The 25,820-nt window shown below is 55.4% G+C and overlaps 1 protein-coding gene across 1 annotated transcript in view; it reads right to left on the minus strand.

Annotated features, from left to right (window-relative positions):
• Positions 1–1,393: 1,393 nt before the first annotated feature.
• Positions 1,394–25,820, minus strand: part of NRG2 (neuregulin 2) — a gene marked incomplete at both ends in the record, with an annotated part of 221,668 nt that continues 197,241 nt past the window's right edge. The window contains 9 exons of the mRNA XM_080710688.1: positions 1,394–2,120; positions 5,119–5,346; positions 5,895–6,019; positions 6,334–6,457; positions 8,692–8,794; positions 12,272–12,295; positions 17,420–17,478; positions 17,847–17,927; positions 23,961–24,081. Coding sequence (XP_080566814.1) covers positions 1,394–2,120; positions 5,119–5,346; positions 5,895–6,019; positions 6,334–6,457; positions 8,692–8,794; positions 12,272–12,295; positions 17,420–17,478; positions 17,847–17,927; positions 23,961–24,081 — 1,592 coding nt within the window. The remainder of the gene's footprint in view (positions 2,121–5,118; positions 5,347–5,894; positions 6,020–6,333; positions 6,458–8,691; positions 8,795–12,271; positions 12,296–17,419; positions 17,479–17,846; positions 17,928–23,960; positions 24,082–25,820) is intronic.

Genomic DNA, 25,820 nt, shown 5'->3' on the forward strand with positions numbered 1-25,820 from the left:
CCTCCTCACCCCCCCAGGCCCGGAAACTGTTGCCTCAGTCCAGCAGTGTAGCTCCAAGGCAGGAATTGGGCCAGAGTTCGGAGGCTGAGTTTGAAGCAGAACAATTTGCGTCAGTCCCTTGGCCAGGTTCCCTAGCAGCCAGGGGGGACACCTTGTAGATGTTTTTGGAAGAGAGAGGTGGCTTGGAGCCTGTCCTGGAAGCTGAGGCCAGGGAGATTGGAGAGAGGGTCACTTCCTCCCAGGGACTGCTCCGGCCTTCTCCAACCTTCTTTCCAACCTCTACCGAGGGTCCTTGTCCTGTCTTTCCTCCTTACCTGGGGGCTAGGCACACACAGTCAAACAGGAGTTATTTCTGATTTTATTTATAATATAAAAATGTTCAAGTGTCAACAGTCAGGTGTTCGGACATTTCAGGGAAAGGTTCCCATTTGTTTCTGTTTGGGATTTTTTTTTTTCAAACAATTGCCTTTTTGACAAATTACTTTGGATCCAGTTTTGAGGGTTGTGAAGGGCAGGACCAGAGAGGGAGTGGACGTCAGGAGAGGGTGTGGGATGGGGAGATGGGGGGGGGGCGTGAGAAGGAACCGGTGTTACTTTATTGCTAAAAGGGAAATCGAATACACTGTCGAGTGCTCTTCTGGGTCCCAGTGTGACCATGCATCCAATCTAAAGTGAAGTTGTTCATTTCATCCAATCTGAAATGCAAAGGACATGCAGGCATAAAATAGAAAAGACGACCTGTAAACGAAGGTGCTGCAGAGGACAGAGGGCGTCCTGGAGGCCAGGGGAGGAGGGGCCCTGAACGCGGGGCCCTCGGGGCTGCTCCTCTCTCTGGGCCCATCCTGGTTGCTGGCGCTGAGCCTTTCTCTCCCCCTGCAAGTTACTGGATCCCAATTCCAGCTCTAAGCCTAGAATCCAGGCCCTCTCCTCCCAGGGGTCCCAGGACTCCAAATTTGGCCTGGGGGGGCCAAGCTGCTTCAATCCCGTCTCTTTCTCACCACCCCTCCCGAACCCCTGCAGCCTCTCCGGGCTGCCTCTCATCCCCACCAGCCCGGGATCCTCCCACTACAGCCCCCCACCAGCCCGCACCCCAACATCTCGCCAGGAGCCCCAGATTAGCGTACAGCAAAAGGCACCACAATATAGGTTTCTATTAAAGAGTCAAAAAATTGGCCCATCTCTCTTTTTTTTGTTGTTGTTTCTTTTTTTTTTCCGAAGCTGTAAATCAGGATGTTACATATAAATAGTTTCCCTATAAAAACGTCTTTGCCGTTAGCTAGTATTATAAGACAATTTTTGCTAAAATGAAAATAAAACATTTTGTTATACTTTTTTTCCTTTTATAGAAAATAAAAATATTTTTATTTCTCTCCCTCCGGCGGCCCCCGGCGGCCTAGAGCGGCGCGGAGTCCTGCGGCCCGCGGCTGTGTCTGCTGTCCCGGCAGCAGTGAGTCCTGCCGTCGGCCGCCGGGCCCCGCGGCGGCGAGTCCGAGCGCAGCGCGTCGTGCGCCGCGCGCAGGCCGAGGAAGGGCGTGCTCTCGGCCGCCAGCGCGCCGTCCGCGTCGTCCGCGTCGTCGTCCGAGGCGGAGGCCGAGCCGCAGCCCGAGCCGCTGCTCAGCGACAGCGAGTCCCGCGCCGCGCGTGCGCGCTGCGCCGCCAGCCCGTGCAGCCGCGAGCGGCGCCAGCGCCGGGGCCCCGCCGACGTCCTGCGGGACGCTCCGCGCGCGCGCGGCCGCGGCGGCGGGGGCGCGCACTCCTGCGTGGTCTCGTACTCGTCGTCCTCGGGGATGCGGAAGGGGCTGGCGGGCAGGCTGCCCAGGCTGCCGCCCAGCGCGCACGCGCCGCGCCGCGGCCCCGCGCCGGCCGCCGGGTAGTAGTAGCTGTCGCAGCTGCGCTGCTGCAGGTCCGCGCCGGGCCCGGGCCCCGGGCCGGGGGGCGCCGGCTGCCGCAGGAGCGGCTGCTGCTCCGCCAGGCGGTAGCTGATGGGCGCGGCGGGCGGCAGCGACACGGCGTGGGCCGAGTTGGGGGACGTGATCTCAAAAGTCGGCACCTGCGTGGCCAGCGAGTAGTGGAAGTCCACGGGCGAGAGGCGCGCGGGCGTCGTCAGGGCCGACACGTACCTGCGGGGAGAGGCAGAGGGTGGGTCGGCGCCCTGTGAGAGTGAGGGGTCCTGCCTTCAGTGATGGGGGCCGTAATTCTCCGAAACCTCCTGCAATCCCCGGAACCCCTCGCCATCCCTTCCTGTATCTCTTAAGAGGGGGAGCCACGGTACTCTCTCCATCGCGATGTCAGGGGAATGTCTAAGTCAGAATGCCACCCATTTCCATGAAGGGTGGTTTGCGGTGGGAACTGCTCAGTCACCAGGTCAGGCGGAGGCATTTTATCTCTGCAGGATCTCATCTAATATGGTAATTCTTTAAGACCTTTAGGTTAGGGCTGTGCAACATAGGACATAGATTCAGGACATTCGAGTATCTTACTTAGGGTTCACACAGCCAGGAAGTAACAGAACTGGGATTGAAGTAAATCAAGGCCCTAGCAGGAACCAGGACATACGGTCACCAATTCCAGAAGTCACTAGACTCCACTTAAGATACCCCTGTGGCCTGGACGCAGTGCCCCTCAGGAACAGTGTGAGGAACATTCCTCATATTGAAGCTCACAGCTGCCTCAGGGAACTGACCACTCGTACGAGGCAGGGTCCTCAGCCCAGGGCTGACAGATACTAAGGCTGCAACAGCACCAAGGACCTCTCCCTAGTGCCAATGACTCCCAGTTCCTTCAAAGTGTGCCTTTGCTATAATACCTTCCAGTCTGGACCCTGGGCACCTGCCCCTTTCATTCTCCACATCCCCTGTGAGCCTGGCAGTCTCTGTCGACCTTGGGATGGGGAGCACCCACCTCCATGCTTCTGTTTCAGACTGCTCAGCCAGGCACCTCAATACTCTCTGGAACCAGCTCGGAGTTCCTGCCATGTTCTTCTTGAATTCTCTAGCTACCTGCTCTTCCGTCCCCCACATCTAGTCTTGGTTCACCATTAACTCCTGCCCACTGGATAGGATCCTGGGCCAGGATATCCTGTCCACTGGTCACCCCCCCCCCCCAGGACCTCTCCTTCACTCCTCAGCTCCCAGAGCAATCTTAGAAGATGCAGCTCAGCTCAGGAGCCTCTTTCTTCTTACTCACCCAGACTCCTGCCTCCTGAGCAGAAGGGGAGGGGGCTCCCGGTCCATCTGTGTGGCCCAGTCTGCCTGCTCAGGCCCAGCTCATGGCTCCTGCAGTCCACCCTGCTGCAAGCTTCTTACAGCCATGCTTTTAAGTGCCTCTGTTGGAGCAGCTCCAATGGCCCCTGCATTGGAAGGCTTTCCTTCCCCATCTTTTGGCCTCTCACCTTCCTCCTACTGGGTAAGTGCTGTGGCTACTATTGATGACTGGAAAGTTATGAGGCAAAGAGCTTTGTACACATTACCTTAGGTGCCCTTCACCAGAACCATGCATACGAGGTGTTGTCCATCTGCAGCTGAGGACACAGGGTACAGAGGGGGCATCAACCTGCCCCTTATCATGCAGATGGTGGAGCTGGGCTTGGAAAAGTTGGTCTTAGAAAACCTGGCTGTTTCCTAGAACTTGCAATTAGACTGGGCTTCTCTGCCCTGGCATGGTGCCCTGTGCTTAGCACTTTGCACGGGCTGCTGTGTCAGTGTCTTGTCCCTGTGGCTGGGAGCTCTGCAAGAGCAGAAGCCATCTCTGGCTCCCCGGGCCAGGCCTGGCATGGAGCAGGCTCTTGAGAGTGGGAGGGTGTCTGCTCCTCTCCCACTTCCCTGACTGGGAGCTCATTGTATAGTGCACCTTCTTCTGCTGACTTGCCTGACCTGACTTGCCAAAGGCCACTCGAGGGTAGAGCAGGGGCTGGCCCTGTGACCCCCGGCTAGGAGGCAAAGAAGGGCAGTTTCCCGGTTCTTACTGTAGCCATTGCTCAGGAGCCCAATAAAGCCTTAGATGCTGATGCCTTGTAGCTGACATTGCCTGGGCCTACAGTCGGTGAGTCTTGGTTCATGTCCGTCCTACGCTGGTCAGTGTCCTTGCAAACACCCTCTCTCCCACCCTCCAGACTACTCAGTCTTGGTGTCTTTCTATTCCTGCCGGATGTGGGGCCTCCAGGTGATATTGGGATAGGGCAACCATAGGTCCTGGTTGTCTGGAACGGCTCCCAATGTTCCTAATGTCTCAGTGCAATTATTATTATTATTCTTGTGGTGGTGGCTCTAGGGATTGAGCCCAGGGGTGCTCTGCCACTGAGCTACATCCTCAACCATTTTTTTTTTTTTTTTTTTGCAGTACTGGGGTTGGAACCCAGGGGCATTCTACCTCCAAGCCCTATGTTTTATTCTTTATTTGAAACAGGGTCTCACTGAGTTGCAAAGGGCCTCACTAAGTAGTAGCTGAGGCTGGCTGAGAACCGCAATCCTCCTGTCTAAGCCTCCCAAATGCTGGGATTGCAAGCGTGTGCCACCATGCCTGCCCTCAACCATTTTTTTTTTTTTTGGTGGCACTGGGGGTGGAACCCAGAGGCTTTCTACCTCCGGGATACACTCCCAGACCTATTTTATATTTTATTTGGAAACAGGGTCTCACTAAATTGCTGAGAGCCTCACTAAGTAGCTGAGGCTGGCTTCGAACCTATGTGATCCTCCTGTCTCAGCCTCCCAAGCGCAGGGATTACAAGTGTGCGCCACCACGCCCGGCTGGCCTCAACCATTTTTATGTTTTACTTTGAACAGGATCTTGCTAAGTTGCTGGGGTCTTCCTAAGTTGCTGAAGCTCGTCTCAAATCTGCAATCCTCTTGTCTGTGTCTCCCAAGTCCTGGGATTACAGGCATGTGCTACCATGCCTGGTTCCAGTAGTATTAATATCATGTTCTACTCTGAAACCCTGGCTCAGCTGTCATTCCGGTCTGTTGTTAACCTGCTGAATGCCTGGAGCATACCAGTTAACCTTTCTGGGACTCTGCTCGCCCACTTGAAAAAAGGAGACGAGGGTTTTTGCATTGCCTCTGAGGTGCCCTCAGGTCGGCCTTGGGTCAGTGGTGCCAGGCCTCTGGTCAAGGTGGAACTGACCTTTCGCTGTGCGGGGAGTCACGCAGGGAGTCTACAGAGTCGTGGTAGGGTGGCGCTGCAGCCCTGTGGCGCTCCTCCAGACTGTAGGCTGCTGCCCGCCGAGCCCGGGCCTCCACACATGCTGGGCTGTTGCACTTGCTGGTGCCCACTGATGACAGCATGATGCCAGACTGGGAGTCTGAGGTCAGGCTCTCAGAACGTTCCAGGCTCCATGTGTGGCTCTCATGTCTGGGATAGCCAGATGGGGGCAAGGTGAGGTGGTCATGAAGGCACTGGGTGGCCCCACAGGTGTGGTCCCCTGGCCACTTCCTCCCTGGTTCTTTTTCCCATCTTGGGGTCCCTTAGCTCGTTGCCACTCTGGGTTGATGTGGAGTGTCACAAGCGTCCAGCCCTGATTCTGGGGTCCCATGGATGGGTGAGCTGCAATGTGCAGAGGTCCCTTCCTTATCACCCCACAACCGACCTCCCCCTAGTGTCACCCCAGAGCCGCATGGGCCTTAGCCACCGATCTCAGGAGTCCACCCCGTGGCCAGTATATGGGGGCCCTGACCATTCCATGGCACTCCCCATGGAAGGAGTAGCCAACTGGGTTATTTCTCGAGCTGTATGAGCCTTTGTGCTTGTGTGGGTAGGCCACTTGGTTCTGGAGAGAAGGCCAAGGTGGACTGTGATTCCTGTGCCAAATTTCAGGAGAGGGTGTCAGATAGCTCCGGATGCTTGATAAAGTACAGGAACCTAGACACCTGCAAGTTCCCATGGGCCTTGGTGGTGCCCACCTGTGGCTGGAGGTGGGCGTGGCCGTGGAGCAGTGGTGAGAAGAACAGGAGTGGCTCCCAGAGAAGGTGGTCTCCGTTTCCCTCCGGATGACGTGGTCTGTGGCTGGCACGTTCTTGGAGATATACTGGGACAGACAAAGAGTTGGGCAGGAGTTAGTAATGGGGAAAATGAGGCACACCAAACTGTAGCTTCGGGGGTGGTGACTCCCAGGATGAGAAGTGACTTGATGTTGGAGCAGGGATGGCCCCAGCTAATCAACTCCCCAGCCTTCCCTATGTTAGTGGGCAGAGGGAGGCCAGCCATCCCGGCGAGGTAACACCTAGCAGGCATGGGGGATCATGGGACGGGCTGGCTGCTGCGCTGGCCTGGCCTTGCAGAGGGTATGAAAAGGCTGGCTGTCCAGCAAGGGCTCGCAAGAGGCCTGGGGATGCCACTCACATCTGCCATCTGGATCTCTTCGGGGTCTAGCCGGGGGTGGCTGGGCCCGTTGGCCAAGCTCCGGTTCTGGTGGGCTGGGCACATGTTTTGCCGGAGGTGGTTGTGCATCTGCTTCCGCTGCTTTCTGCACAGAGGAAGGGTGGGTGAGCCTGGCACGTCCCCCTCGATGGCTGAACTTCCCTGGATGTCCCTCCAGGGGACGTGAATAGCTTGTAATCTGTGGGACTCCACTTTCTAGCCGTGGGACCCTGGGATACTTAGGGAAGCTCTGTATGTTTCGCTTACCTCATCTGTAAAACCACTGCAAAGGCTGTTGACCATTAAAAGTGTATAAATTATTTACATGCAGTGCTGGCACCCTCCTTCCCTCCTTCATTCATTTGGTATTTATTATGTTTTCACTGTGTGCCAGATACTGCTTTGGAGCAGAGAAGACAGACACGGCTCCTGCCTTGCGGAGCCTGCAAGCCAGTAGGGAGGCAGACGATCAACACATAAACAAGTAAATAAACTAGATGGTTTCAGTTAAGTTTTATGAAGAAAATAAAACAGGGTGCTGTGATTAGGAAGCCAGGTCCTTTGGGACTACTTTATGTCGGCACATATTAAGTGCTTCATAAATGTGTTTTATAATAAGCAATTCTGATCACGTCATTGCCTGTTGAAAACCCTCACTGGCCCTCGGTGTTCCGTTTCTGCCTCTGTTCTCCCTCCAGCCCAGCCTTCTGCATCCAGGGTCACAGTGATCCCCACAGTGCCCGGCCCTCTCTGGCCTCTGGGCTTGTGCGCAGAGTGTGTTTACCTGAAATACTTTCTTTGCCTCTTTACCTGCTAACTCCTGCTCACCTCTTGGACTCCAGCCTAGATGCTGCTTCCATTGGGAAACCCCTCCTGCCCTCCAGCCAAGGAGAGAGAAGTGCCTCTAAAACGTGTCCTGTGGCACTGGACCACTTGGCCATGACCTGGGGCAGGGTCTGGTATGTAGCAGGTGCAGAATAATTGTTTGTTGAAGAAACGAGTAAATGTAGTGGGGTCAGAACAGGGTGCTTGCTTTCCCAGTTCTTGGACACAGTTTTCCCTCTTGGGCCCAGTCTCTTCCTCTGGCCTCCCTGAGCTCCAGCGCCCTCCCTACTCCCCTTCAGCCTTTCTGGGCCTGACCCATCCAATGCGAGGCCAGCAGGGCCTTAGAGCCCATCAGCAGGGGCAACAGGAGCCCAGAACCATGGTGCCAGCCCCTGAAATGATGTTTGCATCCGGAACCTTGCTCTCCCTAGATCTGAACAAATGTGACAAACCCTCATTCTACAACCTTCATTGGCTCCCCATTGTCTACAGGATAAACCCAGACTCCTTAGCTTGGCATTACGGTCCTCTTGTGGCACCTGGATCTCAGCTATCTTTTTAGCCTTTTGCTACCTTTCTCTCTCTCCTTTCTTCCTCCCTCCCTTCTGGTACTGGGGATTGAACCTAGGGGCACTCTACTTCTGAGCTACACCCCCAGCCTTAGTTTCTTTTTTTATTTTGAAACAAGATCTCAGTAAGTTGCTAAGGGCCATGCTAAGTTTCTGAGGCTGGCCTCCAACTTGTGATCTTTCTGTCTCAGCCTCCCAAGTCCTGGGATTACAGGTGTGTGCCACCATGCCTGGCTTTGTCTTCCCAGTCCTTTGCTTCAGCCGGTCTAGGCTGCTCCTGATGGCCTTGGCTGCACACATTTGTGCTTGGCGTTCAGTTTATAGTCCTCTACCTCATCTGCCCAGTGCCCCGAGGTCCTGCCCCACTTGCCCTCTGCCTAGAGGTGGCCCAGTCCCCCTTCTCTGTTCTCTTTTCTCAGCTGCTTCCACAGGGGGAGCAGGCAGTGCCTTTGAGGCACCCATCCATCTCAAAGCAGCCTTATCTGTGTGCCCGCTCCCCCTAGCACTGCCTCAGCCTCCCTCCAGACAGGGCACCTGCTCCAGGAGGCGGTGGGGCCAGCTGTGCGCTCCTCTCAGGCTTCACAGTGTCCTTTGAGGTGCATACTAAGCTTATTTCCCGGGGCACTTGGTGCGGTTCCTCCATTGACTCAAGGGCACATGGGAAATGGCAGAGCAGGGTTTCAACCTAGACTTGTCTTCTTCCCAAACCTCTGCCTAAGAGTCCTCTCTGTTCACTCCTCTGGGCCCTCTCTTTTCCCCTGCTTCTGTGTCCTAGCCCAGGCCCGTGGCTGTACAGCTGCAGAGGTACCAGGAGGACCACTGGGGACAGGAGGCTATGGGGGCTGAGGGCGGGCACAGTGGGGTGCAGGAGAGTCTGTCCTCAGAAAAACACCCCAGAGGCCATCCCTGGTCTTGGCCTAGCCCTGCCTGAGCACCTGCCACTCACTTGGTCTTGCAGTAAGCCACCACGCAGACGATGCCCACAACCAGCAGAGCCACGCAGATGCCAGTGATGGTCAGGACCCTCTTCTGGTACAGCTCCTCAGCTTCTGCAGAGGCAGAGTGGACATGAGGGGCAGGGCCGGAGGCAGAGCCTGTGGGGATGCTGGTGCAGATGCCCTCTGTCTCCCCAAACCTCAGGCTCCCTCAGCCCAGATCCTGCCAGCTCCTTCCCTCCCTCCCTCTCTCCCACTCTGGACTGCCTCCTCCTCCCCCAGGCCCACCCACCCACAGGCCTGGCCATGTCCTCCCAGACCAAACCCCACACCTGGCAGTAGAAAATGCAGGGGATGTGGGGATGGAGTAGAGGCGAGGCTCCCAAGGCCATAGAGCAGGGGCGGGCAGCCCAGGCTGGCCAGCACCCTGCCCTGCTGCACAGTGGCCGGGAAGCTGCAAAGAACCTAGGTGGCTGGGGGGAGTTGTTCTTCATGGCAGTGAACATGGAGACTGACAAAGGCCTGGCCCAGCCACCTCGGCTTCCCTAGGAAGGGTTGTTAAGAGGACATGAGGCCCTGAGGTGGAACATGAGAGGGGTGCCAGGGCCAGGAGCAGCACAGAGCAGACAGAGCCCAGGCGGGGTACAGAGAAAGGCCTTTGGCCACCTGGTGGCTTGGTCAGGGCTACAGCCTGGCCCACCTCACCCTCCTGGCTCTACCAGTCACAACTCCCATGGCAGCATAGCCTCCTGACTTCTGGCTTGTCCTTGTGTGTGAAGAATGGCCCCTGAACTTGCTAGGGAGCTGCTTGAAGTGGGGCCTCAAGGCCCTCAGAAAGACCCAACTCTTCTCTCTACAATTCATGCCTGCTGGGGCTGCCCATCCTGTCTTAAACAGAGACAGCCAGGAGGAAGAAAAGCCAAGGGGGCAGCACTGGCTGCAGTCAAGGCCACAGCCCCCAGACAGTCCACTTGCCCTGGGCACCTGCTCCCTGGCCCCTCCTCCCAGCTCAGGGTCAAGTGGAGGCAGGACCCCCCACCATGGTAGAGGCCTGGAGAACATCCCTGAGCCCTCGGTTTATAGCGTGGCCTGTGCAGAGGCAAGTGCACCAGGAAGCCAGGGCGGAGACCCTCTAGACACATGTATGTGATAGCTGTGACTTGCCCTTCACACACACACACACACACACACTGCAGCAAGAGGGACACAGGAGCTCAAGGGCACTAACCCACGATTTCTGCCCTGCATCCCTGTCTCAGCTCTGTGGCCCACAGCCTGCCTCCAGGCCTTTCAGTCCTCTCCAGTCAGGCATCTGTCTCCACCTCCCCTCAAGACCTCATAGAAGGGCCCAGGGCTCTTAAGCTCCTTTCTTTCTTTCTTTCTTTCTTTCTTTCTTTCTTTCTTTCTTTCTTTCTTTCTTTCTTTCTTTCTTTCTTTCTTTCTTTCTTTCTTTCATCTGCCCTGTCTCCTTTAGTGACCTACCCAGATAGACTTTAAATCCCTCCTGCATGCACTGTCTCTATTTCTCTCTCTGGCCTTGACTTCTTCCTGAGCTCCAGACTCAGGTATCCAAGGGCCATGGCCAACCAGAACCAGTTTCTGTACTTGTTCCCCCATCCCCCATCTCATCAGAGCAGCGACTCTTTTGCTGTCTCCATCGCTCCCATCTCCCCACCTGACACACCTGCAAGTCCTCTCAGCTCTGTGTTGCAAGTAGATCCTGGGTCTGACCATGAAGACCATCTCCACTGCTCCCACTGAGTCCAGGATGATGCCTCTCACCAGTGCTACTTCTCCTCCTCCCCTCTGTGCCCCAGCCCCAGGCTGTCTGCCCAACGCTATGTTTATGGACAGCCATAGAGCAGATTGTTTTAGCTTTCTGCTGAGAAACTCACAAGAGCTTGCCATTGCTGTCTGAATAAACTCAAAGCCTTCTTGCTATCTCCAAGGACCCCAATTACCTGGTCCCAGCCTTCCTTTTGGGTCCCATCTGTGGTCCTCCCCTCTTCTCTTTTTCTCTCTCTCCCCCCACTGAGCAAGACCATTCCCCTCCAGCCACATGATCCTTGGTCTTGCTGTGTCCACTGCCTTCAACACTTCCCCATCCACTTGCTTGCTGAGCTGGCTTCCTACTGTTACCTCGTGGGACAAGCCTTCCCTAACCACTAGGCCACAGTAGCCCCTCGGTAGCCAGGCACTGTCCCATGACCTCAATTTACTTTTTGTCCAGTAATTATTGCCACCTGGTCTCTGTCCTGTCTGTTGCTGTCTCATCCACCAAGGGTTGTCAGGAGGGCAGGGACACCACGCGCCTGGTAAGCCCTGTGAGTGTGCTCATTGTGTAGGTGAGTGCATATACACAGCCCCTTTCAGACACAGACACATCTCTACATACCCACACTCACCTCTGCATCCTTGTGAGGCCCAATAGCAAATGCTCAAGGCTTAATACAAAGACATCTCACCCTCCCCCAACTTGGAACCCTGTTCTGGGAGGCCTTGCAAGTGGACATGTGCCCCACCCCCAGCAACACACAAATGCATAAGCCCACAGGCTTATCCCTGTGCACCCCACCACAATCCTAGGCCCCCACAGCCTCTGCCTTCCTCCCTGCCCTGGTGTTGCTGCCTGCAGACACAAACACATGCTTAACATGCAGACCTTGAACCCTGAGAAAAGCTGACAGGACTCTGTGGTAATGGAGTCAGGGCCTCTCCACACCTGCTGAGAACAGCTTTGACCAATCTGTGGGCTCTGAGGCCCTGCTACCCCCAGCTTTCACCCCCTGAGCCGCTGCACGTCTCCTGCCATAATACATGGGGACCCTTGAGGCCAGGGCAGAGCTGGAAACACTGCCCCTCGAAGTCCCTTTCAGCCCAAGGAACCCTCCAGGGGCCTGGGTAGTCACAGGGGCAGCGGGGCGCGTGTAAGATTCTGAGCTGAAGGGCAGGGCAGGTGCCAGAGGCCGGCCCAACCCAGACCCTTACTGGTTCTGCTCATAGGTACACACAGGTGCCATTATGGGGGCAGATCATGGAGGGAGCGACAGCTTCAGCAGATGGCAAAGCTGACAGACACAGGGCAGGGGGACAGAAGCAAAAGGGGCGATGTCAGCTACCAGCCCACGGAGGAATGAGAAGCGATGGAGATGCAAATGGGGAAAGGAAGGAGGGTTAGGGTCAGGTGGGAAGGGTGTCCCTCCACACAACTCCCCAGGCAGGCTTCTGCGGCTTCTGGACACCGGCCCTTCCAGGGACTGTGCCACGCAGGGCCCCGACTCTGGCCTGGTGGCCCACTGGGTGGCACAGCTCAGGAGGCCCCGTCCCCTGAGGCCTCCTGGCCTAGGCATCCCCTGTGCAGGGCACTACTCTGCACCAGGGCAGTTAGAACCCGGGGTCCCCGTGAGCTTTTCTTGTCTGTCCCCAAATCAATAGTTTATGCTAGGACACATCAACAGGTACAAGGGAGATTTTTAGATTTGTCCCCTTTCTGTTTTTTGAAAGAAAACCAAACGTTGGACACCCGTGCTGTCAGAGGCTGTGGAGAGGGGCTGTGTGGGCAGCACGGAGTGATATGTAGAGATTCCATACCCTTTAATTCAAATCCAAGGTGCTCTGGCAGTGCAGAAGAGAGGAAGGCAAGGGGGAGGGGTGGAGGTAGAGAGAGGACAGATATGGGATGGGGAGGGGAGGGAGAGAGAGAGAGAAAGAGAGAAACGTTGGTCAGGACTCTTCAGACACCAGGCAGCCTGTGAGGTGAAAGCAGGTTAGTGGTGCCCCTCCCAGCCTCCTGAGCGCCTTCCCCATGCCCAGTCCCCAGGAGCCCCAAGGGCTAGAGAGAGGCAATGTTAGAATCGGCAGGCAGGGCAGGTTCTCTAGAGGTGAGCGGAGGGTTAGTACCTGGTGGGAGGCACAGGTGAGTCAGTTTGCAAATGTCCCCCGGGACAGGAAAGGGCGACTGGGATGAGGGGGAGGAGCACCTGTCTCCTCCCAGCTCCAGAGCCGCCCATGGCACTGTCACGCCCTCACAGAGATGGCTGCCCAATTCCTACCGCACGCACAGGCCCTTTCTTCTGTTCCGAATGAGGGTGTGAGGTCCCCAGACTGACCCCATGCTCCTGCCCTGTCCCTCCATCTCCCGGGAGACGGGGCATGGAGCCTCAGAGTCTGGGGGGAGCAGGGAGAGAAGAGGCTGCGGGCAGAGGTCACCTCCACTTTGCCCCTCCACCCCCAGCCTAGAAGCTCACAGGGCTGGGCTTGGTGCCTAAACCTGATCTTGTCCCATCTCACTACTTAAAAGAGCAAACTGCAACTCAGAATGAGAGGAGTAGGTTTGTCCACGGAATGTGTGAGCACATCACATAGTGGATAAATTATAGTCTTGAAAGTGGAATCCTGGCATGGATGTGTGGTTTCAGGCCCTACGAGGCGGACACCCAGCCCGTCTAGATCTTGGTCTCTTAACTGCTGAATGGGGTCAGGCCTGGCCACGGGATCCTGTGAGCTATGCAAACCTGGCTGCACTTCAGAAGCATCCAGACCAATGGGATCAGGCTTGGATGGGAGCCCAGGCATCTCAACAGTGTTTTTAAAAAGCTCACCTTCTATTCTGAGGTACAGCCAGCACTGGTTTGCAGGATTGAGTCTCAATATTGTTCCTAATTTTCTATGTGGATGTGGGCAAGTCTTAGTCTCTGTTTCTTCATCTTTCGAAAGTGCCTGTCTACAGTCAGAGGCAGCTGCCAGCAGGCCTGGACTGCAGGAGGCTCTGTCCTCTTGTCTGTGTGTGAGCCTGCCTGCCTTCCCATGAGCACAGTCATCTTGGCTACACCCAGGAAGGGCATGAAATCGTGCATGATGTTCTTACTGTGACAGGGAGGGAACACGGCAGCCAGCGCAAAGTCCTGAGCACTATTCGCCCCTGGATCTCTCTCTCTCTGCTTCCTAAAAGGGATTCCAGAGAGCTCTGCATTTGTAAAAGGGCAGGAGAGCAAAGTAGCTCTGAGCCAGGGACCAAGGTGGCTCCTGACCCCACGAGGACTGAGGAGAATCTGGGGCTTGGACTCCCCTGAACTGCACAGGGACCCAGGTCTCCAAACATGAGCTCTGTACTCCTGCTAATCTGAGCCTGGGGGACAGGGTGATCTCAAGTTTTTGGCTTCTTTACAGTTTTGCTCTCACCACTTGGGGACAGGAGAAAGTCACCCCAAGTATAGTATGTTCATTCCTCTTCAGGGCCTTTGGGGCTGGCCAGCCATGACAAGTAGATGCACAAACTCAACAAACTCAAAGCCCCTGCAGGCAGCTCTAGAGCTCTCAGGTTATGTGGATATGCAGCCATGCTTCCCTGAGGAAGAACAGCCCCTTGGATACTGAATGCTGGTCTGAACTCCACTTTTGGACAAGGTTATTGCATTATGAGGCAGCTGGGGCTCAGTTGCCAGGACACTCTCAAAGTCACATGGGAAATCAGGAGGCAGAAGGAAGACTGGAAGTCAGATCTCTGGTCTCTTGGGCCTGAGCCATAAGTATTCCTGCTCATTGAGTCTCTGGGAAGACCTATCCAGTTCTGGAGAAGAGTGGCCACCTCTACGAGCAAGCAAAAGCTCCTGAAGCCCTTTAGGAATTACCTTCTGTGTCACTCCTCTGGAAACCAAATTGTAGCAGCAACAGCAGCAGCTTTCTGAGCTGCTGATGTGGTGTGCTGTTTGAGTCAAAGGCTAGGACTGTTTAGGGTGGGCCAGTGATGTCTGGTGTGATTGATGAGATCACTGAGGGCCTGGCCAGTCACCAGAAAGGCAGCCTTCTTGCTGGGAAGCATGGGAACAGATTTTGAGAAGCCTATTGGCTGTGACTGCCCTAGAGAAGCAAAGAGCCTCCCACTCATGTTCGCTGGCTGCCACTCATCTACGAGAGGGTGGTGCCACTTAGTCACAGGAAGACCCTATTGGCCAGAAATTTGCATATTGACCAGTAACCATGGCAACCTGATGCTGAACTCCCAGCAGGGCCAAGTTTCCCAGGCAATATGCAAATTACTCATCCTGGACATATCGTATGATGCTCAGTCATAAGGTACCTGGGTGAGGAGAAGTGGTGATGCCTGTGCAGATGTGAGCACCTGTTCCCATGTTTGCAGGTGTGAGTGTGTGCTTGTTTATGTGTGCAGATGTATGTGCATATTTATGCTGTGTGAGTACATGCCCCTGTATTTTCATGTGTGTACTAGTAGTTTTTTTTTGTGTGTGCAGGTATGTGTGCTTGTTCACATGGGGGTACATCAATGAATGAGCTTTGACTCTTGGGGAGGACAGGGCTGACACTAGAAGAAAGAGGAGCTTTAAGGTGCTCTCAGGGCCTTGGGCTTCGTTTCTCTATTTTCTTCAAAAGGTAGCCTGGTCTTGAGGTGGTCTGGGTAGGCTGCCAAGGTCAGACTCTGCCAGGGAGGGAAAGCTGGGAGGCGGCCTCCAGGGGCCAGATCTCCCCTTGCCCTCCCCCATGCCAGCTGCCATTGGGAGAGGTACTAAGCTGCACCCCAAGGACAATGGTGAGCCTTCCTGTGCCTTACTTCATCCTCACAGTTGCTCCACAGGCATGCATGTTAGCCCCATTTTACAGAGAGAGAACAAATCCAGAGGGGTTATGTGAGTCCTCAGAACTAGCAAGATGGGCAGCTGGCACTATTTTTTCCAGTCTCTTGGAACTGGAGGCTGGCCACTTCAGCGAGCATGTTATACTGCCTTGCAGTCATCATCTGCTAGAGCAGCACACAAAGGGCTCTTTGGGAAAAGAGCACGAGTCCTTTACAGAAAGGTAACAGGAATGGTACTGATGACACAGGTGGGGGAGGGGGGCTGGGAGTTGCATTTGCAGGCTCTGACCCTCCCAGCAGATACAAACTGGAAGCTGAAGCAGCCCAGCTGGCAGAGAGGCCTTGGACAGTGGCCCAAGTTCCGGAGGCTCTGATGCTCCGATTCAGGACGGCCAGGACTGCCTGTCCAGAACAGTCCAGAGGGGCTCCTGGCCAAGGGGTGGAGGGAATATGACCCCCACTGCCTCTCACCTGGCCCGTGCTCTGCCTGGCTGCTCTGCCTCTCCTGAGGCTTCTCCTATCCTACTGTTCTCCACAAAGGATGGATCTGACTTTGCAGTTCTTCCAGAGCCTGGGTTCTAGAGAATTCTGTGGGAATACAAGCTCTGTCCTTATCCTCGTTGCCTTCCTCCCTGACCTCTGACTGGAGGAGCCTCAGGAAAGCCCTGTCTTCCACTAGGATCCCACCAGGCCCCACCCACTGGGACCCCTCTGGGTTTTATGCTATGATGCTGTGGTTTGAGGACTGGAAAGGCTTATTCTTCCACCCTGAGACCCACAGTTCAAAATTCCTTTTCTCTATGAGCTACCTACTGGCTTCCTCCCTGGGTTCCACCTCTCCTCGTTCTAAGCATCCCCCAGAGTTCTACCTCCCAACATCCAGGTACCATCTAGATTCTCTGGTTCCTAACTCCTTATGGGACCCAGCTGTCCACCCTGGAGAAAAGGTGGGCAGGGGCTTGGTCTGCTCTGCAGAATGGGATGGGTAACAGGGTTCAGGCCTCACAGCCAACAGACCACAGCTCTCTACACCCACGCCCCTGCTTTTTGCTCAGCTCCATCCCCATCTGATGGTGCTGAGGGGAACTGCTCCCTAATGTAAATGCTCCATGATACAGCTGCTGCCTGGGCTGGCCATAGGGTTGACTTTTTTTCTTTCTTTTCTATTTATTTATTTATTTATTTATTTATTTATTTATTTATTTATTTGATGGTACTAGGGCTGGAACCCAGGGGCTTTCTACCTCCAGGCTATACTCCCAGACCTATTTTATATTTCATTTGGAAACAGGGTCTCACTAAGTTGCCGAGAGCCTCACTCAGTAGTTGAGGCTGGCTTTGAACTTGTGCGATCCTCCTGTCTCAGCCTCCCAAGTGCTGGGATTACAAGCATGCACCACCAAGCCTGGCTCTTTTTTTAAACGACATAAATCAGAATGCTCCAACCTCCAAAGTAGAAGAAAGGAAGGGAATCAAATCTTAAATGGGGATTCAGATAAAAGACGTTCTGGGGAAAATCACCAATTACTCCTTGACCCTCATCTCATGTACCTTTTAGCATCTGCTATCCCATCCCATCCCATCCCATCCCATCCCATCCCATCCCATCCCATCCCATCCCATCCCATCATGTAGCCACATGACTGTCTCTGGCATCCATGGAAACCATTGCCCTGCATCCTGCTCCTCAGTCTCCTATCCTCCCTACCCTGTTCCCCGAACCCCAAACCAACACATTATGTCCATACCAGAAGACAGGCTTTTAAGACCTTCTTCTCTCTTACCAACACACGCATGCACACATTCACTGCCCAGACCCATCAGCAGCCTGACGGGAGGGCTCTGCAAGTGCCTCTTCCCAGTCTGGCCTGGCTACTTGACCCCCGGAGTGGGGAAGAGGCCTGAGGGTGGCCCTGCTGCTGCAGAGAGAATTCAGCATTACTGTGCCCAGGCAGAAGAGCTGATGTATGCAAGGGGCGAGGGGTATATTGGCCTCCTCTGCACAGGCTTCCAGTGAGCATTGAGGACCAAGAGGAGCCTGGGACACCCCTGCTTCCCTCTCAGTCTTGATAAGCAAGCCCCACCCCTCCCACAGGGGGAGACTGCCAGTCACCAGGGAAGAGAAGAAATAGAAGAAAGAGACATACTGGAGAAGTTGACCATTGCGAACTGCTGACACCTGTCCCCGGTGTATCCCACAGGACACCTACCAAAAGAAAGAAAACCAGAAAGAGAGAGCCAGGATAGCAAGACACAGGCATCGCAACACCCCGGCACAGGCTCCTGCCAGTGCCAGCTGGGTTCCTTGCCACCGTTACCATTTGTACTGGCCTGGCCACTCTGCCCCTTACCTGTAGCCCTGAATTAAACCCAAGGATTAGGCCAAAAATGAAAAACAAAGCAAAACAAAACAAAACAAAAACTAACAAACCGAAATACAAAAAAGAAAAGAGAAACAAAACAAAACAGCCGAAGATCAAAACAACCAACACCCCTGGCCCTACGCCCTACGTTTGGGGGGACTGCACCCGGAAGCTTTCTAAGGAGCGGGGACTTGTGTTTGTATCTTCAAACATACTTTGCTTAGGATCTGGCATGTACAATCGCAAAGGCAGTTTCTCCAAACATCTCTGTCCGAAGAATCCGTTTGGACATCTGGAGAAGGAAAAGGGGAAACATCACAGAACAAACTGGCATCATCCGCGAGGCTAAGGTTAGAAATCAAAGTGCACAGCGATGAATGAGAAAAACCAAGTCAGGCACTTGGGGTCACACTCGTAGCTGAAAGGGCTGGAGTCGGGGCTGGGGGAGGGCTCTGGAAGCTCCTTACAAACCTCTCTAATAGATGTGGCTCTGTGGGTTGTGGGGACGGAGGGAGGGGCAGGGAGGAGTATGATTTAGGGAAGGAGGGTGGGGGGAAGATGGGAGATTATTGACTAATTGTCCTCCTGGCTGTGGAGCTTTCCCTCTTACCTGCCTGGTGCCCCATGAAGTCAGCACTGTAGCCCCTTGGTGCCTGGTAGTCGGCCTTAAGGGATACCAAGTTCTTGGGAGTCACTCCTTCAGGTTCTGCTGAAGGATCCTCTCTGGGGCCCTGGGCAGGTTTTCTCATGCATGAAACAGCTCTCAGAAAGCTCAAAGCATAACTCTAGAAGGCTATTCCCGGACTGTGTGCCCGTGACAAGGATGATCTAGGATGTGATTGATCTGTTCTCTCAAAGAGGGTTCTGTGGCCAAGAAAGTCCAGGAAATCCATTCCTAGGGCTCCTTGTTGATTGGCAGCCTACATCAGCGTACGAGAGGTTATGAAAAGGTTCATAGGAGGAAATAGCTGAGCTTTCCAGGATGTCCCAAATTTATTTGATCAGGGAAGGCTATTTCTTTCTTTATTTTAGAGGAACCCTTGTAGAACCCAGTTTGGGGAAGGCTGCATTAGAGCACTAGACCTGGGGAGAGCTTAACAGGAAAAGGGAAGCTGGAGAAGAGCTGGAATCACCAGCATCCCAAAGCTGCCTTCTGGGTGCTGTGCCTAGTGCAGGGGGAGGATGAAGCAGGCTCTGTGTGTGTGTGTGTGTGGGGGGGCTGGGGACCTATCAGGGAACTGCTGGCAGCTGACCTGGGTATTCCTGCTCTTTCCCTATGTCTTGAACTTCTATGGCAGCCTGGCTCTGCCATGCATCTTCCTTCCATCTTGCCTTCCCTGCAGCTTCAAAGAACCACCTACTCCCCCGTCCCTGACCTTGTCCTTACCCCTGAGGTACACTTCCTTCTGCTCTCTGGCTGCCACCTCTCTCCTTGCATGAGTCTGTCTCACAGATTTCTGGCAGCCCTGTACTCTATTCTGAAGCCCAGAAAGGCCAGCTAGCTAAGGAGAAGCCTACGGACAGGGCTGGCTGCCCCTGCCCCACAGTTCCCTACACAGAGAAGGGTCTCTGTTGCCTCGGAGCTCTTCCTCCTGAGGAAGCCAGGTAAGGCCTGCCACCAGTATCCCTTCAGGAACTGGCTACTGTTCAACATTAGTCAACCTAAATTTCCTTAAGGGGCAAGTGTGATCCACCCCTCAACCTTCTAGTGTACATGACCATTGGGAGCCCCCTGGGCTTACAGTGGGCACTGGCCACTGGCTGTAACAAGTACTCATGAACACTCGTGGCCTCAAATCTAGGGGAGCGGGCAATGGGAGTGGGCGGGCAGAGAGCTCACATTTCTTTGGGTCTTGGTGGCGTTTCCCTGGTCACTGAAGTGGGAGTGTGTGCAGGTGTGCCTGGTCAGGGAGGCTGGGGGCTGGGGCGGATCTCAGGAGATGGTGGGGGCAACAGGGACAGATGCCCATCCTGTTGAACAGGGTGGGCTTGGATGAGGAGGTCCCTCATCAATGCAATTTTCTCTCATCCCTGGCCCTTGTCTCAGCACAGAAAGATGTGGGGAGTGGCTAAGGGCTCCCATCCACTCCAGGCTCACTTCTTCTTCCTTGGCTCTGGTGTGGGGAATAGGGAGTCAAAGGGGAGAAGCAGATTTTTTTTTTTTCCCAAACAGAAGCACCTTTAGGAGTGGAGGATAAAGACCCAGAAAGTTGCCAAAATGACTCTTGGAATCAACAAGGGAGCAAGAAAGAGATAGGTTTGACTGTGTCCAGTGCCTGAGAGGAGCTTGGCTCTCAGAGCCAGGGAAACCTGTATATTTATGGAGAGAGAGAGAGGGAGAGAGAGAGAGAGAGAAAGAGAGAGAGAGAGAGAGAGAGAGAGAGAGAGAGAGAGAGAGAGAGAATGATTGTGTGTGTGTATGTATGAGAGAGAGAATGAATGTGTGTATATGAGAGAGAGAGAGAGAGGGAGGGAGGGAGGGAGGGAGGAGAGAGAGAGAGAGAGAGAGAGAGAGAGAGAGAGAGAGAGAGAGAGAGAGAGAGAGAGAACGAGAGAACGGGAGTGCAGGGGCAGGAGAGGACAGGGGGAAATTTATTCCCATTGCTGCCATTGCTGCCAAGCAGGGTTGCTGTCTCACAACTACTGGAGACCAATGACAACTAAATACACCTCTGCATCACAGATCCCACACCCAGCCTGACCTCCCTGACTTCCTCCTCGTGTCTTATGGCCATTGAGTTGCACAACTTCAGGGTGACATCGACACAGTCTACAACATGAATGTGTCCCTGGAGTGGTGCAACATCTTGGGGCTCGTCTTCTGTCCTTGGGCAAGTGTGCTCCTCTTAGCTGAAGAGAGAGAAGGCCTCAGGGGATGTGTGTAGTGAGGGATGGGGAGGACTCCTACGCAGTCCTGCTCTTTGGGGCACCAGCTCCTTCAGGGGACTGAGGGACACTGCTCCTTCTCTCCTTAGCCCTGCTGTTGAGTCTGGGACTTCCCTAGGGAAGGCTCTGTGGCTGTGCTGGGCCTCAGCCTCTCCGACCTGCCCCAGAGACCAGGGTAACAAGGTCCAGGGCACCTTTGCCTACCCACTGGGTGGGAGCCTGAACTCAGCGTGGGTGGCTGGCTGGTGGCTGGCAGTTCCCACCCTGGCAATTTCAGGGGCACTGAGGACAGATCAGAAGGAGTAACAGGTTGCAGCCTTCCCAGCCCTTCCTGAGTCAAGTTGGGAAGGTCTGTACCTAGGGCTGGAGAAGAGCACGGGCGAGGGAGGTAGAGAGGAGAGCCCTGGGCTGCATCCGAGGACAGAGAGGTGGGGACCTCTGCCTTCCTCATTCCCCACCCCACCTCCCGGGCCTCAGTTTCTTCTTTTGGTAGCCTGGGGATAATGCCATGTGCGCTGCCCTCACCCGGGGAGGGGAGGATGAAGGATGAGGGTGTGCCCAGGTACCAGAAGGAGTGGGGGGCTCGGAGTTCATGAGGGGCAGGGTGGAGATGTGGCGAGGATGAGCAGGCAGATGGGCAGGATGGGGGAATCGCCTGAACTGGCGACTGGGAGCGGGAGGGATGGGGATGGACTGGTGAGAGGGCGGCATGCCACTGGTATGTGCACAGGGCTGGAGAGTCTTGTTCTGTCATCATCCCCTGAACCAGTCCCCAAGAGTCACGCACCAACCGTGCTCAACAAACACACGGAGAGAAGAGGAGAAAGCAGCGAGGGGGTGTGGCGCCCCTGTCTGGCGCAGACGGGGGCAGTCGCCTTGATTTGGACCCCCTTTTCAAATCTCCATAAGTTTTATTTTGTAAAACAAAACTCAGGATCAGTGACACTGTTTCTTTTTGGCACTGAGTTCCAGAAAAACAGGAGGGTTAAGGAGTGTGCCTGCTTCCCAACACTCCCTGCAGGGCTCTCAACCGATACACGACAACAAGTGTAAGAAAACCAGGAAGGAAAACTGAGTTTTATAGAAACTGGAATGAAACTGACCAGTGTAGTTTCATTATCCAAGCTAAGCGGAAATGCAAAAAAATCAAAATAAAAAGTAAACAAACAGCACAAATGGTAAGACGTGAGTTCCGTTTCCTATTTCTTTCCTTTTTATTCCATTCAGGTGTCGCCAGGAATCCCAAGAGGCCTGCCCCCCTTCCCTCCCAGCTCACCCTCCCCCAGAATGGCCTCTGGGCTCTGCCCGGCCCCCTCCCCCCTGCCCTTCTCCAGCACAGCTCTGGGGACCACAGTTTACCAGGGACGTCCCTCTCCCCTGAGGGCTGACAAAGGGGGTCAGGAAAGCCGGTTCCAGGAGCCCTGCCTGGAGCCAACCCAGGGGGGATGAGATGGGGCGGTGGGGGCTGCCGAGGTTAAAGTCTATGCAGTGAAGCCCGGTTGCCTGGGCTGGGAGGGGAAGCAGGGCACCGCGGTCTTCACCAGGGCTCAAGCTTCTGCCCTCTATTTCTCTTAGATTTAGCTGGGCAGGACCTGGGCTCCTAGGGGCGCAGTCTACCTGGCAAGGCCCTTTGCAAGCCCATCCATCTCATTCCTCCCTTTCCCATGTAGAATTCCGGGACTGGAGCTCAGGCCCCCAAGGCCCTCCTCTGCCTTGGTGCCTGCCCTGGGGTGGGGGTAGGGTGCTGATCCCTCTGCCTGGAGCCAGGGCTGATTTGGGTGATGGTGCTGGACCTGTTTGAGGTCAGGGCTCTGAGGGGCTAGGGAAGGGGAGAGGTCTGGTGTGCAAACAAGAGAAGGGGGACGCAGAGCTGGGTTGTCCCTGTTAGGTATTTTCAGAACCCTTAGGAGTTGGCAGTAAGTCTGTTTTAAAGAGCTCAGAGCATTTTCGCAGTAAGAATGCTCCCAGGGTGTGCAACACCAGCGTGGCTGCCTTTTAAGAGGCAGAAGCAGGGAGGCTGAGGGCTGAGCCAGGCTGAGAACTTCCCAACTGTAGGACCTCTTGCTCTTGGGACTGGCCCCTGAGGTTTGGGATGGGGGAGGATGGGAAGGGGTGGTGGTGGTAGCGGGTGAAGGGTGGGACCAGGGAGGAAGCCAGCCAAGGAGGCCAGTAGGGGCCAGAGCCATAGTCCTGCCTGGCAATGCAGCGAAGCTTCCCCACACTTGGGGTGAGTGTGGAGAGCATGGCCCGTGGCCACACTGTTAAGTGGAGGGGTCTTTAAGGTCCAGGCCTCCTCACCAGGCCCACATTCCTTGGAAAGGCTGAAGCCAGGGAAGGGGGACACAGATCTGGCCTGGGAGGCCAGAGGCAGGAGAGCTGGAAGCGCTGAGTCTGACCTGGCTACGAGAAGGCCAAGCCCCTCCCTCTCTCTGAATCTCCATCAACACTTTGGTGGTCTTTGCCCGGATGCCACGGGAATGGGGCAGCTTCGGCACCTCGCCAGGCCCCCAGGCTTGGGACACTTTGAAGACCCCAAGTTGTCCGCTAGGCTCCCTTTCCACTCCTCCCCAAGATTTGGCCAGAGCTGGTGCTGCCCTCCCCGAGTTCCCCCCACCTCTAGCCCTCCTGAGGATCTGTCCAGGGGACCAGGGGCCCAGTTGCCCACAGATCTAGCCGGGCTTGAGCAAACCCTCCCTGACCGCCACGCTCCCGCCTGCCCTACTTGCACTGGGGAGTAGGTGGTTTGAGCTCCTTGGAGTTTCTGCTGGGGCCAACCTGACTTCTTCTACAGGGTCACACCCAGAGTGGTGTTATCACTGGTGCCCACACATCTCATAGAGGGGGCAGGAGCTCAAGGGGCAGAGGTGGCCCCCAGGGTGTGCCACGGGGTCCGGAAGGGCGGGGACAGCAGCCTGGCTCAGCACTGGGTTTTGGGCAGGCCTTTCCTTTTCCCTCAAGGCTGCAGTGTCAAGGGCTCTGGAGCCTGTGCGCTCCTGACCTGGCCAGGCTCCTGAGGCTCGGGGAGGTACAGCCTGGGATGTGTTCACCCAGAACTAATTTAGAGAGTTGCTGAGAGATAGGGAAGGAAGAGAGAGAGAGAGAGAGAGAGAGAGAGAGAGAGAGAGAGAGAGAGAGAGAGAGAGAGCACCAGTGCTTTAGCCTGGCACACCCATCTTTCTAAAGGGTGTTTGTGAAAGGATGGACATCAGGAGATGGGTGGGCAGGGGCCTAGGGCCTGGGACCACGGGAGCTCTGTGCTCCTTGTGTGCTTCCTTCTACTCCAGACAGGGCTAGGAAGTGGGGCAACCTCCCTGTCTGTGGGAACCCTGTCCTCTGGGGACCCTCGCCAGTGACGTGAAGCCCACTCTTCCTAGAGCCCTCCACTTGTGCCCGGCATCTCCTCCCTGGCCTCGCCGCACTGACCCCGCTGGCCACTTACTTGCAGGAAAGCTGGTTGATGCCCTCGATGTAGTAGCAGACACCTCCGTTGACGCAGTAGGACTTGGCGGTCTCGTTGCATTTCCGAGCGTGCCCCGACCAGGACGACAGGGTGGTGCTCACTGGGGGTGTGAGAGACATGTGAGGTGACCCTCTGAGGCCGCCTCTGGGCCCCAGGGATCACTTTCTTCAGGGCCTCGCCTGTCATATCTAAAATCTGGAAGATCACCAGAGTCCGCAGGAGTGGCTTGGGAGGGAAGGTCTGGGGTCCCTCTTGGCTGCCAACAAGGCAAACGGGAGGCCAGTGCAAACCCTGACCATCTGTTCAGTGCGGCACTGAGCTCATGCTCTGGGCAAACTCCCAAAGGCCAGGAAAGTTCTCATGTTTTGGAGGGGGATGAGAAGGTAGCAGAAACTGCTTCCTCTGTTGGATTTGGGACCTACCCTTGCCCCTTCCCTCCTGCCTTCCTGGGGCATCCACTGCAGGTAGCTGAGGCGCTGATGTCTGGTGTGGGGATGACATATCTGTCGGTACCACATGGATCCTCATGGTGTGGCGGGGGGTGGCTGAAAGGAGCTGGGACTTGACATTTTCTAAGATCTGGAGAGGGGCATGCGGGGGGAGCCTAGCTTCTATTCTTCCTCCTTTCTCCCAAGGCTGGCGGCAGTGCTACAAAGACAACTGCACCCTGTCTCCAGAAGCATGTAGGGTGTTCTCCGTGGACCCCAGCGCCAGGCACTCCGCTCCCCACCTTGCCGGCCGTTGCCTCTGGAGGGAGGCTCCAGGCCTCCGGCAGCCGAGCTATCAATCACTATCAATCACTATTAATCACTGGCTTCGGGCTGTGGGATGGGGAGCTGGGGTGTAAAATCTGGTGACAGGAAGACTGGGCTCTAAGGCTGCTGACCCAGATTGCACATCTGGTAGAGGAGACTCATTTGAGGAATGAAAATGACGAGCGCTTCGCTCCCCTGTTAGGGCTGGCATCCAGAAAGCTGGCTTCTAGTGAAATTCTTATACAAAATGTCAGTTTTTATCCCTGAGATACTTCTCTGTGCTGTGTCTCCAGATTGGGCTGCCAAAAAGGGGCTCCCACTCCCCCCAGCTCTCTGGGGATCCTAGGGCCTTTTAGGTCCACCCTGCTGTGGTCCTCTGTCTGAGGGGGCCCATCCTACCTCGGCCAGGCCTGTCTCCTCAGGGGTGTAGAGTCTCCCCTCAGTGGTGCGGAGGAGTGAGAGGAGGAGGAGGAGGCACTTGGCGCCCTCAGTGTTTAGACATGTAGGGAGACGGATGGAGCGTGGGGGACCGGGAGTGTATACACAGCCCTGCCTCTGTATATGTCTGAGGAGCTCGCTGATAAAACCCAGCGGGCAGGCCGGCTCCCACCTTCTCCCCACGTCAATGCCCACTGCTGAGCTGGCACCCTCAGCCCCACCCCTGCGGAGATCCCCTCCAAGGCTCAGCCACAAGTCCAGATGGGACCCACATGCTGGCTGGGGAGAGGAGGAGGCTTCAGTCTGGTGCCTGCCCCATTTCTGGGTCAGTGAGACCCAGGGAACCAAGAAAGGGACAGAGAAGAGAAACAACTGAGGTGGTCACGCCTGCAAGTTATAAAGTCCCGTGGCTGGGCAGAGCCTGGAGGTTGTCCTGCCCTTCGGTTACACTGCAAAAGGGGAGTGAGGACAGAGAATGGCAAAGTGCCTGTCTGGAGTCCCCGGGTGTGTTGTGACAAGTCCCCAGGGATCCTAAGCCCTGGTTGTGCGTTCTCCCCAGCTTCCCAGTCTCTTATGAAAAAACACATCAGCACGGACGGAGGCTTGCCACGAGGACGAATGCAAACGCAACGCGGACCCCAGGCCC

The sequence above is a fragment of the Muscardinus avellanarius genome (assembly GCF_963383645.1).
Source record: "Muscardinus avellanarius genome assembly, chromosome: 1".
Classification (NCBI taxonomy): Eukaryota; Metazoa; Chordata; class Mammalia; order Rodentia; family Gliridae; genus Muscardinus; species Muscardinus avellanarius.